Source organism: Neophocaena asiaeorientalis, unplaced genomic scaffold, assembly GCF_003031525.2.
Source record: "Neophocaena asiaeorientalis asiaeorientalis breed wild unplaced genomic scaffold, Neophocaena_asiaeorientalis_V1.1 scaffold43, whole genome shotgun sequence".
Lineage (NCBI taxonomy): Eukaryota > Metazoa > Chordata > Mammalia > Artiodactyla > Phocoenidae > Neophocaena > Neophocaena asiaeorientalis.
In genome coordinates this window covers 5,407,696-5,423,879 of record NW_020173674.1, presented here as the reverse complement: position 1 = coordinate 5,423,879, position 16,184 = coordinate 5,407,696, and the positions used below count along the sequence as shown (strand labels likewise).

Here is a 16,184-nt window from a genome sequence, read left to right as displayed (position 1 = left end):
ACTGGTCTGCAGTGGGTCTCTGGGGACTTGCAGAGTGTTATCCTCAGCCTCTCACTTCCCGTTTTCCCTTCCTAGGCAAATGTTCTTTTCAGCCTCACTAATCCCCATGGCCGGTGTGTAACTCCCCAGAGCCCAGCCGGAGACTTCCAGTCCCGCCCCTTGGCCCACCGAGTGTTGTGTGGGCAGGTCTGGAGGTCCGGAGAGAGTTTGGGCTCATCCCGACCCCTTCCCGGCTCCCACGCCACCCCCACTGGCCCTAGGAGACCTGCCCGGAGAAGCCCATGGGTTCTGAAAGCTGCGCCCAGAGACACTGCCCACTCTGAGTCCAGACGAGTGCTCCCCTCCTCGGCTCTCCTGGGGTCCTACAGCCTGCCCCCGCCCGTCCTCTAGTCAGGAAGATTCCACACCGCGCAGGAGGCCAGAGTGCGTTTGGATCCCCAGTCCTTCATCAGTAAAATCCACCCCAATGTGAGAGTATGAGCAAAAAATACCAACAATAAACCTAACACATATATGGCACTTATAGCCGAGTACTGTGCTAAGCACTTCCCGACATATTCACTCTACTGAAATAGACAGAAATGGTTCTTGAAAGTAGGAAGTACTGGGGACGTCCCTGGCAGTCCAGTGGTTAGGACTCGGAGCTTCCACTGAAGGGGGCGAGGGTTTGATCCCTGGTTCCGGGAATTAAGATCCCGCAAGCCATGCGGTACACGATAAAATGAGGAAGTAGGAAGTACTGATAGTCACAGGCAATGGTGGGGCCCCAGAAAACCATTGTCCCTCCGTGCTCCCCAGGAACTCACAGGCTAAAGGGCAAGCACACGGACACACACATTGTCAGTGCCAGGATAAAATTCCTAACAAACAGGAAAAGGGGGAAGAGAGGGTCAGAGTGGGTTGGACCTTGAGGCTGACTTAGCACTGGAAGACCTCCTGGAAGAGGTGGGCTGCTGTAAACAGCGTCTCTCAATTCTCCACCCATGACCTTTGTCCCTTGGGCTCCTGTCATCGCTGACTCACCCCTATACCCGCCTCCTCCTCACCAGCTTCCTGGCGGCAGGCGAAAGTGCCGGCCATCGGGAGTCTGGGAATCAGTGTGAGGCCCAGCCCAGCTCCATCACCCTCCAGAGATCCCATCCAGTTCTTCCTTCCCGGGGTGCAAGGGCCTGCTCAGAGGCTTCTGCCTTCCCCCTGTCGCTCTGCCTTAGGAGGATTGTGGGCACATGGGAGGAGAAGGCTCTGGAGAGTAGACCACCAAAGAGGAGGAGCTGGAACAAGCCGGCCATGTCTTCAGGGGCCTCCTCCCGCCTGGCTCTCCCCATCCCTTCCTGAAGGAGGGCGGAGTGGAGGAGGGAGAGCTCATGGGTGCACTGCACGGGGCTGGAGGGCCCTTCCCTGCTTTACTGTTTGGGCTGGGCCTGGTCTAATCCCCCTTCTGCCTCCTGGACTAAGTGGGGCCCACGCTGAGGCAGACAGGGGCCCTGCTGCCTTGGGGAGGGAAGCAGGGAGGCCCTCTCCACCAGGCCTGGGAAGGGCTTCCGTGTGGGGTCCAGTCAGGCACAGACCGCTCCAGGGAGGGATGGTGCCCAGGCTCTGTGGGACTGACCACCCCTCCTCAGAGGGTGTGTCTGGAGGTGTGTGGCACCCAGCTCCTGCGCCCACAAAGCCCTGAGGGAGTAGGGAGCCATGGGTGGGGCAGACCCCTCCTCATTCCTGGTCCCTCCCACCCCTGAAAGCTGATAGCCGTGGGGCCCTGCCACCGCCCAGGGAGCGTGAAATGGGGTATGCTGCTGGGCGGCCACAGCGGCTCCTACTGCCGCCTGAGCTAGTCCCTCTCCTCTCTGGCACTCTGGCTTGCTCTCTGGGCACTGTCTGGGCCATCCCTGCCAGCTGCCCACAGCCCTGCCTGGCCCAGGCCCCGCTAGCCTCTCCCACCCAGCCTGGAAGATGTGTCCCTTGGCCTTCAGCTTGTCCCAGTCCAGGTCATCCGCTCAAGTGCAGGCACCCTAGGACTGGCTTTCCGGCCTGGAGTTGAGGGAACTCCCCACAGGCAGCGTTGCCCCCCTCACCTAGTCGGGCAGCAGTGGGATCAAGCCCCAAGGCTCGAAGGAGTAGGCACCCAGGGGTTTGGGAGCCATCTCTGTCCAGTTGGTATCCTTCCCTGACAAGGCATCTGAAGTCCTAAGTTGTGCTGGCACAACGAGGCCAGACCTTGGCCTGCCCACCCTCAGGTCTTCTCCCTCTTTACTCCCCCAACCCTGTCTGCCGCTTTTAACCTTCCTTCCTGGAACCCCTGTCCCTATTCAGGCAATCTCCTGGCCTATCCCCAAAACTGCTGTCCTGGGTCCTGTCACACACAGTTCAGGCTTCAGGCTGGAAGCCCAGGCCAGAGGTCTGACCTGGGGGTTAAGTTCTCTTTCTTTCAGGAAATTTCCCGAGACCCAGGCATAGGTTCCTTGTCAGCCCCGATCCCCAGAGGCTGGTGATGAGACTGGCAGGAGTGACCTTTGCACCTTGGCCTGGGAACACTCAAGGCCCTTGCCTCACAGCCAAGTCTTGGGGGAACGCAAGAAAAAAGGAGAGAAAAGAACTGGAACAGGATCCCAGCACCTTCTTTAGGGCTGAGGCCCACCACTGACTGCTCCAAGGGGAAGGGGGATTAGACCTGGCTTAGCTCAAACAATGTGGCAGGATGGGGGGGCCTCAGCACTGCGCACGTGCCCTAAGAGTCCCTTCCCTTCCCCCAGTCACAATGGGGCCTGTGGGGAGAGCCAGCTAGAGCTAGGAAGGTGGGGGCAGGTGGAGGGAGGGAATCAGCTGCCTGGGGCCCAGCGGGGTGCGGGGCGTAGCCCGCTCTCCTTCCCTCTCCCTGCATCCCCCTTCCTCAGGCCCTCAGGCCCTGCCACCCACCCTGAGCTGGAGATTCTGGGCGCCAGACTCCCACCCTTGGCCCCGTTCTCCACCCTGTGGGGCAAATTCTTTCAGGCAGCTCCTCCTGGTCCCTCCTGACCCTCCCAGACACCCTCCTTCCTCCTGCTCCAGGCTCTCTGGCCCCGTGGGCTTAAGGGGCGGAAGGCAAAAGTTCCCCTAGGTCTGGGTGTTTTGCCGCTGGACGTCTCTTCTGCTCTGTCCCAAACACCCCACCCAAACCTCCTCCCATCACTTCCCCTTTCACCTTGGCCTTCCTGGCTCTAGGGCAATCCTAGGGAGGTTTGAAAAGGGGCCCTTCCGGCCATTCCTCACCTTGGCCACCAGGTGTCAGACTTTGTCCAGCTGGGAGGAAGGTCCTACTTAGTTTCCACCCCATCAGCCTAGCCTTGGCGATCAGGACAAACTGGAGAGGGGCCTAGAGGTGACCTCTGAACTAGGAAGGCTGAGGGATGCTGAAGGTTGGGGAAAGGGCCAGAGCTCTGGTTCTAAAGCTCACAGTTACTCCCTCAATGCCCCTACCCCCAGCCTACTGACAATGGCTTTGTCCACTGCTGGGAAGTTGGGGAACCAGGCTGAGTCAGGGAGCTCAAGAATTGAAGGAACAAAGGCAGGGACAGTTGTGGCTCCAGAGAATAAGGGGGAGCTAAGGGGGAGCCACCCATCAGAGTACTCAGCCAGGCCTGGATCACTAGCCCTTGCCCTGTAGGTTAAGGGGAACAAGGGCCACCCTTGGCCCTTCCCCCCTTGGGATGGCTATGGCAAGTGGGGAATGTGTGTGTGTGTGTGTGTGTGTGTAAGTGTGTGTGTGGTGCGTGCTTCAATGAGTCTCCCCACATACCAAGGGGGACCTAAGTCCTGGATATGGGTCAGTCTTTGCAAAAGCAGGAAGCTGGCAAGGCATGACTACCCCCTTGCCGCCCCCCAGCAGAGCCTCTACTCTATCCACTCCCCCACCCCAGAAGTTGCCTCGCCCAAGTGACAGTTCTCCATCTTGTATGCATCCTCTCAAACACAGGTGTGTTCCCAGGCACCCAAGATGAGGATGAGATTTCTCCTCCACAGCATGCTATCTGGAGGTGACACGGAGGAGGACCTTCTCTCCTTCTCTCCCACTCTCCCTAACCTTCCTGGGAGCAGAAGGCGTTCGTTCTAGAGATAATGCCCTTCCCCCTGTGACTCTGCAGGGCCCTAGGTGGCCCAGGTTCTTAAATTGACCTCTGTGTACGTGGGCGCCTGACTATAAGACCGTACATGAGAGGTGGAACCTAAGATAACCAATGAAAACTCATCACCTCTCCTGAAGCAGCTGTGGATGGAGAACAAATGACAAACCCATTCACAGAAAACCTGATGAGCTGTCATTCGTACGGAGCTACCCGCCTGGTGGTCCACAGCACCCAAACCCAAAGGAAGGACTCACACCCCTGACCTCATCAGTAGGGAACTGTTGGGGGAGAGTTCAAGAACTCAAACTCTGAAATGCCCTTTCTGGCCGGGCTCCCCTCTGCGTCCACCCCCTGCCCCCCACCCCTGCCACTGGTTCCCTCTACTCCCCACCCTGTAGGCATATGCAGCGCTGGGCTGGCAGCCACTCAGAGTGCAATCTCTAGCCCTCTAGAGTCTCTCGCCCTTTGACTCACTGCCATCCCTGCTTGCCTGTCCTCAGCCTTGGGCAATAGCCTCTCTTCACTCTGTCCCCACCTCTGGCTTGCTACAAAATGTCAGCAAATGTCACAGTCATGCCGATGAGTCCATGACAGAGATGTGTTTGCTGATATCACTGGTGCCACATGGCTACCCAGCAACCCTTTTGATTCTCTTCTGTTTGTCCCTGATTCCATTCCCCAAACCTCCCAATCCTTCTCCAGCCACCACCCCTCACACAGCAGCACCATGTTCTGATCTCTTCCATTTAAAAACAACAACAGGGGGCTTCCCTGGTGGCGCAGTGGTTGAGAGTCCGCCTGCCGATGCGGGGGACACGGGTTCGTGCCCCGGTCTGGGAAGATCCCACATGCCGTGGAGCGGCTGCGCCCGTGAGCCGTGGCCGCTGAGCCTGCGCGTCCGGAGCCTGTGCTCCGCAACGGGGGAGGCCGCAACAGTGAGAGGCCCGCGTACCGCAAAAAAACAAATAAACAAACAAACAAAAGTTAAAAAAAAATAACAACAGGGGACTTCCCTGGTGGCGCAGTGGTTAAGAATCCGCCTGCCAACGCGGGGGACACGGGTTCGAGCCCTGGTCTGGGAAGATCCCACGTGCTGCGGAGCAACTAAGCCTGTGCGCCACAACTACTGAGCCCGCGTGCCACAACTGCTGAAGCCCGCATGCCTAGTGCCCATACTCCGCAACAAGAGAAGCCACCACAGTGAGAAGCCCGTGCACCGCAACGAAGAATAGCCCCCGCTCGCTACAACTAGAGAAAGCCCGCGCGCAGCAACAAAGTCCCAACGGAGCCATAAATAAATAAATAAATATAAATTTATAAAAAACAGCAACAGCAAAAACCAACCAACCAAACAACCTTCCGTGATCCTGCTGCTCCCTCTAGATGTTGACTTTGCCACCAAACTCCGGAGGGAATAGATTTACCCTTCCGACTTTCTTCTCACCATCTCCATCTTTAATCTCACAATTCAGTGTCTCTCAACTGCTCTTGCCAAGGTGGCCTGTGACTCCCTGATTACCAGAGAGGTGGTAATCAGGGAGGAGACCCACCCCCGCCCCCACCCTGTCTCCCCTCCCCTCTCCTGGGACATCTGACACTGCGGATCAGCTGCCTCCTTGATACTCTCTTCTCTTGGCTTTTCACACACTATTGTCTTGACACTCTTTAAATCTGTTTAAATCAAATTATCGAGTACATTATCCTGTGCCCAGCATTGTGCTAAAATGCTGCAGGGATGCAAAGATGAATACATGGGGAGGCTGCCCTCACGATGCTACCTGCTTAAAAGGGAGGCAGACACAACAGCCCTTGTCCTGCCCATCCTCCAAGAACGGCGTCAGGTCCCACGCGGAAGCACTTACTGTGTCCTAGGCACTGGGAGTACAGCGTGGACTTCAGACGCCACTTCCTGCCCTGTGGGGCCCACGGCCCAGCAGACCAGCAGGGCCCTCGCCCAACTGGATGCGATCACTCCCTCCTTCTTAACTTAAATAGTATTTTGCCTGCGTCTTTCTGCACTTAATCAAATTCTGCTTTGGATTCTAGCATTTGGCAGGGGGTGAAGATGGGGGGATGGGGGGGCTGGTCCCTCTTCCCAGATTTTGTTCAACACACTAATTGAACACCTTCTTTGGACTTGAGCTTGAGCCTGAGCTGGGTGCTGGACAGAGAGAAGGGGAAGACTCAGAATCTGCCCCCAGGAAGCTCACAGTACGTAGCGTGGGACGTACCTTCCTTCTCCCTGTATCCCATTTAGCCCCTTGCTAGGTGCCTCACAGCACAGCCTCTGGATGGAGACAGCCCAGAGGCCCTCTCCTTTCTATCTAGTTAGGCTGGTGGTGGGGCCTGCAGCTGCCCCTGGCCACACCTGGGCAGCCATCTCTGCCAGAAGAGCCTGGACTCCTCTGGGTGGATGTGTTACCCCCAACTTGGGTCAGGTGACTCAGGGACTTTCGGCAGAGCCTGGCTCGCCCCGCCCACAAGCAGGTCCCGTCGCTCCTGCACCTATACTCCCAGCTCCCCCTCTTCTGGTGGCTCTGCACTTGTCACTATCTCCCAGTGCACATCATGTGAGCGTGCTTTTGTTTCCTATCGGCTCAGGTAAGCTCGCTCTCTTCCCAGAGAGATTGCAGGCTCTTCAGGGCAGGAGCCAAGTCAGGGCTTGGACTTCTTTAGGCTCTCCAACACCAGTTAGCACGGTGATGGACAGGTAATTAGGTCTTTAAAATATTTGTCAACTGATAGACATCACCATCGTTTGTTGCTTCCTTTGCTTAGGGCACTGTCTCCAGGAGGCCCTGGTAAAGTATCCCCGTATTACCTGGGAGCAATTAGCCCATCGATCTACCCAATGGCTCTTCACTAGAGCGTCCTGACACGCCAGACATCAGTCATCTGTGATTACTGACCGCCGCTGCCTCGGCCAAGCATCTTCCCTTCATTGTTTCTCTTATCCTTTCCAACGTTCTTATAAAGGTATTGATTATTCCCATTTTACAGATGGGGAAACTGGAGAATAGAGAGCTTTAAATCATTTGTTCAAGGTCACTCAGCTGGTAGGTTATGGACCTGGGATTTGATCTTAGGTCATCCCTCAAACAGCATCTGTCCCGTTTGCTCGCGGTCCAATATGAGTTTCTCTCTCTCCCCCTAATCGGCTGTTTTATGTTGGAGAGAAAATTGTAGAGTCACAGCTGAGACTTGATACTTGGCCTCAGTCTGTCACCCTCCCTGGGAGATGAAGGGTATTGAGAAGGTGAGGGTCACTGCTGAGGGACTCCGGCAGCCGGCCACAGGTGGGTGTCCTGCGGAAGCTGAGGGCTAAATGCGCGGGGCTCGGAGAGAGCACCGGAGGGCAGAGAGACAGCTGTGCAGGGGGACAGACCCATAAGACCACTAAAGTAAGCCAGAGTGAGGTAGAAGAGCAAAGGCTGGGAGAAGGAAAGTAAGCGACAGACAGATATTTGGGAGGCCTAGAGGAGGGGGTAGGTGGAGGGGCAGCAGTGGAGTCTGCTGTGTTCATGTCTTCCCAGTGGACACAGGGGAGAGAGCCTCTTCCCCAGCTCTTGGCATCTCCTGAGCTAACCGTTGGGCTTCTGGCCCTCCACCAGCAGGTGTAGGGCCAGGGCGGGGGTGGCGGGGAGGAGGCGGGAAGGCCCGGAGAATAAGGAGGAGAGCCAGGGGGCGGGGCAAGGCCAAGCAAAGAGATGAAGTTCTGGGGCAAGCATTTTATTTGTTAATACAAGAATAGAAATTCTGCAATAAATATCATCTAATAAATAACATCTCCAAATAAATAAATATTAATACAACAAACTTAGAGTCATGAGTGGGTGGGGCTGGGGGGCAGGGCCTGGGGGAGCTGCCCCCCCGCACCCCGAAATGCTACTGCAATGTAAACTTTCAGGAAGTTCTGTGGCTGTGGCTATGGCTGCCCTCCCCAGCCTGGGCAACCCACAGATACCCTGGGAAAGGGGGCGGATTGGAGGCACCCTGGGGCTGGCAAGAAAATTCAAGGCAATGTCCTTTTGGTTGCCACCCTGTGCCACCGACTGCCTTGGGGACCCCTGGGTCCAGTCTGTCCCTGCCCCTCTGCTTTCAGTATTACCTCCAATGCAGATCCCACCTCTTCCATTTTTGATCCCATCTCTTCCTGTTTGGACTTGCCACTGTGTTTGTTTCCTGAATCGGATGTATTGAGTTATTTGGGGGTAAGGGAGCAACACCCATCTAAGGAGAGCAGGGCAGCCAAAGGGCTTCACCCCAGAAAGGCACATGCGATGGTGGCCCCCTCCCTGCCCTACAGGCACGCTTCCTGGCAGTGCCACTTGAGGGGCTGGGTGGGCACTGGCAAGTGGTTGGCAGGGAGCAGGAAGCTGTGAGAGCCTTGCACCAACTTGAACCATTGTGGGCTCCCTTGAGCATCACGTCCTGTGGAAATGGGATGGGGCCTATTGCACCTCTTCCCCAGACCCGTAGGACTTAGGGAAGCGGGGAGGGGATGGGCCTTATTGCATCACACCCTCCTCCCAGTCCAGGGAGGGCTAGAGGCTCATGGCTTCTGTCTCCTGGCTCAACAAGTGTTGGTGTACGCCTTTCTCCCTCCCAGAGTGGGAGCAGGGCTTGAAGGGGGAGGGGAAAGAGACCGTGGTGAAGGTCAGGGATCAGAAGCCATGGGCCTCCAGGTGCAGGGTGACCGCGGCTGCCGGAGGCTGCATCTTCTTCTTGAGCCGGTTGAAGTCCTTGGCCGAGCGCCACAGCCAGGTCTGCAGTTCCTTCAGCAGCCAGAAGTCATCCATCTTCTGGAGGAAGTCACTGTGGGCAGGGCCAGGCGTCCAGGTGGGCTCAGTCCCGGGCAGAGGCTGGGGCAGCGGGTAGCCCAGAGCTGCCATGACGCCCGCGATGCTGCCCAGCAGGCCCTGGAGGCTGGTGCAGAAGTGGGCCAGGCTGCGGCGCAGCTCAGCCGTGGCGGCCTGGCGGTTGAGGCCACGCAGGTAGCACAGGAGGTGGCTGTAGGCCTCGTAGTTCTGGGTCAGCCGCAGTCTGTCGTTGAGGCTTCGCCACACCTCCAGGTTGACAGTGGCCCTGGGCAGAGTCTCCGCCCCGAGCCGAGGTGGGTTGAAGTCAGGCTCGTTGAAAGGGGGGCCCAGGTAGTTCAGCTGTGAAAAGGAGAGGGCGATGGGGAGGGAGGGGGGCGGAGAAACCAGCTCGCCTGCCTGCCGGGAGTACCTGCCCCCAAAGCTGCTATTTCCGGTGTCCCCTGACACGGGCCCCACCTCCACGCTAGGCCTCTCTGTTCTCGGGCCTCCCCTAAGTTAAGTTTCTCCGGGGATGTCATTTGCATGGAGGTGACAGTTGAAGCAGTGGGGGTGATGAGTTCTCCTATGGAGACGTGCAGGAAGAGAATAACACGCAGGACAAACTCAGGAAGGACGCACTGATTGGCTGAGAGTACCAGCCTTGGGAGAGCGCCCACCGTGGGGGTTGGGACAGAGAGGAAGAGGAGCCATGAGGACCCAGGAGGCCAGGCTGCAGAGGTGAAGGTGGACCAGGAGAGTCAGAGCCAAGGAGAGGAGTTCAAGAAGGCAGCAATGCTCAGCAGTGGGGCTGCAAAACAGAGAGCGAGGAGAATGAACCTTAGAAATGCCATTGGGTTTGGCAAGAAGGAGGTGCCTGACGACCTTGGAGAGAACCGTTCCAGTGGCCTCGGAGCCAGATTGCAGGGGGTTAAGGAGTGAGTGGGTGGAGAGGAAGTGGAGGCAGAGGCTGCAGACCACTCCTTCAAGAGATTTGGCAGCCCGGGGAGAAAAAGGGTCGGGAGCTAGGGGGGTAGCAGTCAAGCAAAGGTTTTCTGGACGGGAAACCAGAGAGGGAAGAGCGGGTGGAAAGGCAGAGGGGCCCGTGAGCATCCAAGCTGCCTTGGGTGGAAAGGCAGAGGGGCTCATGACCATCCGAGCTGCCTTTGCCCCTTGGCACGCATGGTCCACCAGCTGAAGGGCAGGGGACAAGGTACTCACTAAGCCCCCAAAGAAGCGCTCATAGGCGCGAGGCTGCAGAAGGAAGAAAGTGAGGCCATCTCAAGAGTTGGGCAGGAGGAAGGGTATCGAGGACAGTCTGGGGAAGAGGAGAGAGCCTTGCCAAGCCTCCGGGGAGAGGCCTGGGGCCCCGGGAAAGGGCGAGGGAGATGGTTCAGCTGGGAGAGAAAGGGAGAAGCGAGGGGCGAGGCCTGGGATAGGCAAGGGCCCGGGGGAGGTTCCCACGCTGACAAGCACAGAGACAAACTCATTTCCTCGGTGTATCCTGGGGCCGGAGCCAGCTCCCCCCGCCACCCTCCTCCCCTTTCTTTCCCTGGCTCCAAAGTAGGGTCTGGGATGTGGAAGAGGAACACGGGAAGAGGGGCCAGTTCCCCACGGTCCTCGGAACCCTGACCCTCCTGCCTTCCCTCCTGGGCTCTCTGAGCACCTCTGGACCGCCCCCAGATCCTTATGGCACAGGGTCCAACTACACCCTGAACCCCCTGCCACTCCTGGCCTGGGTTCCCTGCAGCCCCCTTCCCCCAAGTCCCCCCTAGGAGGCCCAGCTAGGATGGGAGAGGCAGACAGAAGGGAGGCCCATGGGTCCAGAGCTGCAGGGCCCCAGGTCTGGGGCAGAGACGAGCTGGAACACAGGCACGGGAGGTGGGGCCCCTCCATCCCCACCCAGCCCCACCCGTGCGCGAGAGACACCACAACACGGTGTAAACAGAGGAGACTTCCCCGGCCCCCAGGGGGGAGGCGGGCGGCTGGGCCGGCAGCCAGCGGGGCGACGGGCCAAGGCGGGTGCGAGGCCTGCCCACATGCCTAGTCCTGGGGCCAGGGATGGGGAGGAGGGGCGCCCTCCCTAAGAGGGAAGGGCGGGTACAGGCCCTCCGCATCACCCCATCATTCACCAGGACCCCCACCGGTGGGCCTCTCTTCCCCCACTCCCATTCTTCACCCAACTCCCAGCCCCTGAGCTGCCCTGGATACTCACATAGGTCCCAGCCAAGCTGCGGAGCTGGTGCTCCAGGTAGCGGGTGAGGTCATAGGTTTTCTGGATGGAGGGGCCAGGCCCCGGGTCCCCTGTGCGGTTGAGGGCTGGCACTGCAGGGAGGTGCCAGAGCACGGTGCACAGGCACGCGAGCATCCCCCACGAGTCCCCTGTGGACAAGACGGCGAGAAGCGTGAGGGTGGCCCGGCCCGGTCAAGGAGGCTAGCTAGCAGCCCCTCAGGTGTCTGTCCCCACCATAGGCTGGGAGGGGGTGAGGGTGTACCACCAGAGGGGAGGTGCGGGGAGTGGAAGAGGGGAGTGTGCCTGGCCTGAGAAAGTGTGTGCACGGAGGCATGTTTGTGTCTGAGGAAGAGGACTTGGCCTGTGTGTCTACCAGGAGGTACTGGAGAGTATTTGTGCGTCCGCTAAGGCGCTCTGTGTGCCGACATGCGTATGTGTGTGTGTGCGCGTGTGTGCACGCGTGTGTGTGTACATGGGGGACCAAGCCAAGGGACTGCGGATCAGAATCAGTATTCCCAGGTTCCAGGTGTACCTTGGCCTCCTCTCCCACCCTCCGGGTCCCACTGCAGCTTAGGGGGAGCCAAGGGGTTGGGAAACAACACATGTCAGATCTTCAAACAGAGAGATGTCAGCCCTGAGAGGGGCGCCCCAGAGGCGGCCAGGAGTGGGAGTTGAGCCAGAGGCAGGACATAGGGTCAAACCACCCGGGTCAGAGGCAAGGTGGAGCTGTGGACCACCAGGGGCGGGCTGAAGGACACGGGGCTGGCTCCGGCAGGCGGTGGTGGGTACATTCTGGGATTTGATTCCCGGGTGTGGAAAGTGTAGGATCGACTTAGATTGAAGGAGGTTTAGTGTCACTCTGAGAGGCTGGCTGCAGCGTGGAGATCTGCCCCATTCTCCTCTAGGGTATTGGATGGGGAAAAGTGTGACCTGAATGAGACCCGGTGATCTGCCTGCAGCAAAGAGAGGGGGCAGGAGGAGGGGAGAGAGAGAGAGAGAGAGAGAATATGAGGTATCTGCCGAGTAGGGCTTGTCTGACGATGGTGCTGGAGGATTTGGGCCCCACAGGATACCAGAGGCCAGGGGGTCAATGCTGTGAGGACAGACTAGGCAGTTGGGAAACATGACTTTCCCAGCTTTTAGGTGAGGTCCAAGGTCAAGAGCACTAGGCCAGGAGTCAGTGGGCATTGGGACTGGCAGTGGCAATGAGGGTTAGGGTAGAGTAAGGCTATAATTGGCATTGAGCTAGGTTAGGTTTACGGACTGGGTTCCTTTCAAAGCTTCAGGTTAGTTTATTGGGATTTGGCTGACTGCGTGTGGTTGAGGTTTGAGTCCAGCTGGGGGATGTGGTTAGGTCTGGGCAGGCAGAGGGTTGGCTGGGGCTAAGGTTTGTGAATTTGTTGATTTAGCTGTCAGATGGGGTGATGCATGGCCTGTCAGCAAGAGTAGGGCTAGTTTGGGCTTTGAGCTTGGGTAGGTGTGAGATCACGAGTGGTTTCTTTCTTCTAGTTTACATTATAGGGCTTCCCTGGTGGCGCAGTGGTTGAGAGTCCGCCTGCCGATGCAGGGGACACGGGTTCGTGCCCTGGTCCGGGAAGATCCCACATGCCGCGGAGCGGCTGGTCCCGTGAGCCATGGCCGCTGAGCCTGCGCGTCTGGAGCCTGTTGCTCCGCAACGGGAGAGGCCACAACAGTGAGAGGCCCGCGTACCGCAAAACAAAAAACAAACAACAAAAACAACCCGTATAGTTTACATTATATACTGTCAAATTTTCTACAATGACATACGTTGCTTTGATAGAAATAAGTTGGATGGGGGGTTAACAATTTGATTGTACTTAAGATAAGTGTGGAGTTAAGAAAGGATTAAGACTCGGTAGGTTTAGACTTAGTCATAACACTGGGTCGGGGCTTTAGAGAGGGTTACAAAGGAGGAGGGGTTTAGGAGTTACACTCTATGGAACCTCTCTGAGAGTGCAGGGCTCAGGTGGGAACTCTGGCAATGGCGCAGCTGCTCAGTCCTGACTCTCAGATGCTTTCCTGGCTGGCTTCACTGACAGAATGCAGTAGCAGGGCTGCCACTAGTCTCAGGAACCCTGCCCTCTCGGGTGGAGGGCTCTTGGTTCTAGGCTGTGTGTGTGTGTGTGTGTGTGTGTGTGTGTGTGTGTGTGTGTGTGTGTGTGTGAGTGTGCGCCCCACCCATGTGTGTTTTAGGACAGAAAGCAGGATCAGGCTCATAACTGCTCCCTGGGGAGACAGGCTCCCCTTCTCCTCTTCCCCATCTGCAGCCTGTGGCTTCCCTCCCAAACGGTCCCTTCCTCATTCTTCCTTTCCACCCCTAGCTCTTGCTGACTCTCTGAGTTCCTTCCTATTCTCCGTTCTTCACATCCCAACACAATTCCAGGCCCTTCTCTGCTGCCTTCAGCCTGGCTATCTGGCTGAGTCACCTCCAGGATCCTTTGGGTACAATGTGGGGTTAGTTTCAGAGGCTGGAGACCTGCTGAGGTGGGCAGCGGTCCTTGCAGCCTTGAGGTAGCTTTCAGGACTGAGCCTGGTCTCTCGCAGTTAGTGGCAAGGCTGAGGGTCCCAGCTGAAGCAGCAGTTGAGCACTAGGCTCGCCTCTTTAGCCCACACCCTGCTCCGGGCAGCCCTGCTAGCCAGAGTTCTGGGACTGGGCTCTGCCTGGCCCACGGTGGTGCGGGGGGGTAGCGGGGGTCAGGAACCCAGCTCTGGGCCTTGTTTGCCCCCTCCCCTTCTGGGCCCTGCGGGACATCCCTGGGGAGGATTGGCTCCCTATACAGGGACAGCAGGGGGAGAAGCCTTTGCAAAAACAAGAGGGAAGTCATCTGGGCAGAAAAACGGCTCGTGAAATTAACCAGACAAGGCCGGTGTTTCCAGGAATATTTCAGTTCTGAGGTTCAGGATAGACCCAAGGAGAGAACCAGAAAGAGGGAAGGAGCCTCAGAAATCCAGAGGGAGAAGAGGCCAGGAGAGGAGTAAGGTGACAGGGCTCTACACTCTATTAGGACAGCCTCCACTGTGGGCAAGATGTCCCATATCTTAGGCAGCAAAACTGAAAGCCTTCCGGGGCAGGGAACACCTGTGGTTTAGTCGTGAGCACTGGAACTCAGCACAGCTCGCCACTTGCCTGTGTTCCTAGGTCTCAGCCCACGCAAGCGCATGGCCACCCTGACACGGCTACACAGGCAGGCATACCCGTATACGCGTGTTTAGGCAGCTGCCCCCTCAGCCTGTCTCCCCCAGTCTGACCTCACGCAGCGAAGGTAGGGTGCTCAGCAGTGCAAATACGCCAGGGTAGTCAGGGTGGGTAGGACAGGTCAGCCAGGAGACCGTGCACCTGGGATTGGTGGCTAAGAGCCATCAGCCTAACAGGTAGGAGCCGGGGAGGCATCGCAGAGCTCCAGAGGTGCTGGGCTGAATGTGGGAGCCACAGGAAAGGCCAGACCAGGACCGGCATCCTGGTGACCTTGGGTCTGTTGAGGTGCACTGAGGGGACGAGTGGTTTAGGGGGTGGTGGGTCCACTGTGCTGTGAGATCCAGGAAATGGCCCTGGGGGTCACCTCCCAGCCCCCCTTCTCAGGGAAGGGCCCAAAGAAACGGCCCATCTTTCCTTGTCCTCTAGGCTGGCTGCCCTCCCCTCTGTTCCTTCTCTCCCTTCCATCCTCTCCTTGGTTCCCTATCCCCCAGGCAACTGAGAATCGGCTTAGTGAGTGGGTACACAAAGGCCCAGAAGTGAGGAGACCTCACTTTGTCACCAGCTCATCTGGTGACTGGGCTTGTGTGAAGGGGTTGCACTGTGCGTGTGAAATTCCAGACCACGTGATGCTCCACCCCTGCTGTGCTCATCAGCAGCCCCCTCCCTGCCCTTCTCGTCCAGCCTAAACGACAGAAGAAGAAACTGAGGCCCAGGGAAAGAAACAGATGGGCGGGCCAGCCTTCCAGCCTTGTGGAGTCCATTCCCACCCAGGAGTTGGGCTTTTGTTGGAGCCAGAGGGTCCGGATGGTGCTGCAAGAGGACCCTGGGTGGAGCCGGGGAGCTGGGCAGCCAGCAGAAGGCAGGCACAGGGGTAACATGAAGGAAAGAGTCCAGCAATTGTGTGGGTGCGCTTGAAAAGGTGTTGTTATCCAGCGGGTATGGGAGGGGCTCAGAGGGAGCGTGCAGGAGCCAGGGTGTGAATAGGCAGGTGGGATTGTGGGGAGGAATGTGAAGTGTCACTAATGGAGTAGCTGGTGCAGAGGGGTGGTGTGCAGAAGTGTGAACGGGCCCAGCGCAGGGCTCTGCCAGGGGGAGAGGGAGCCATTACATCAGTTGGGAGGAGAGACTTCTGGGGCGGCTGGGTGACAGTTGCTGCCACCTCTGCCTGATGCCCGTTTCCTCCCCTGGTTGAGTGAGTGCCTGGCTCCAGGGCAGCGAGGGTGTCTGAGCCAGTGGGGGGAATGGGTCTGATCTGTCAGGGGGATGTATCCCTGTGTCCTACGGCGGGGGCGGGGGGAACAGTTGTGTGCTCCTGGAGTCGGGAGGGGGTCCGTGGGGACAGTGAAAGCTCAGAGGTGTCAGCCTGTATGGGTCAGGGTCAGAGAGCGCCTGACAGAGGAGTGGGTCCAGTGCCTGCACCCACAGCCTCTCTCCGAGGCTCGGACCGCTCCTGCCGAGCCAAGCCTCCAGCCCCCTCCCCTCCTGGCAGCCCCCTCCTACCCCAGCGGGGAGGGCCAGGCCGGGCGCAGGAGGAAACAGGGACGCGTCCTCTGGGATTGGGAGTCTGGGGAGGGCTTCTGGAGCGCAGTGTGGAGTTGCTGGGAAGGAAGGTAGGGAGAGCAGGGATGAGGGGACTCTGGCGAGGCCCGGGGACTTGGGCTTTCCCTCGAGGGGCTCGGCCCGAGAACCCGGCCGGCCCTCACCCTCGGCGGTGACCTCTCGCTCCCGGCCCCCTCCCCGAAGCGGCGGAGCCTTCCCCCTGTGTGGCCCCCGCGCCCCCGGCCCCGCCCCCGGCCCGCTCCCGCCCGGTCTCTCCCTTCCCGGCGGCGGGGGCGGGG

General features: G+C 58.5%; 1 protein-coding gene and 1 long non-coding RNA gene across 3 annotated transcripts in view; one reads left to right on the top strand and one right to left on the bottom strand.

Annotated features, from left to right (window-relative positions):
* LOC112402047 (uncharacterized) overlaps window positions 1-16,184 on the top strand; it is a 47,033-nt gene that overhangs the window by 25,877 nt on the left and 4,972 nt on the right. The window contains exon 3 of one of the 2 annotated variants that reach the window (XR_003003669.1): window positions 6,879-7,608. The exons of the other annotated variant lie outside the window; for it this stretch is intronic. This is a non-coding gene — a long non-coding RNA (uncharacterized LOC112402047). Of the gene's footprint in view, window positions 1-6,878; window positions 7,609-16,184 lie in introns of those variants that run through there. 2 annotated transcript variants of the gene reach the window in all.
* On the bottom strand, window positions 7,880-11,278 carry CLCF1 (cardiotrophin like cytokine factor 1). The gene is made up of 2 exons (XM_024748569.1): window positions 11,112-11,278; window positions 7,880-9,259 (listed from the first exon to the last, which is right to left on the bottom strand). Exons 1-2 carry the CDS (start codon window positions 11,262-11,264, stop codon window positions 8,765-8,767), a joined length of 648 nt encoding a protein of 215 aa, XP_024604337.1. The 5' UTR covers window positions 11,265-11,278; the 3' UTR covers window positions 7,880-8,764.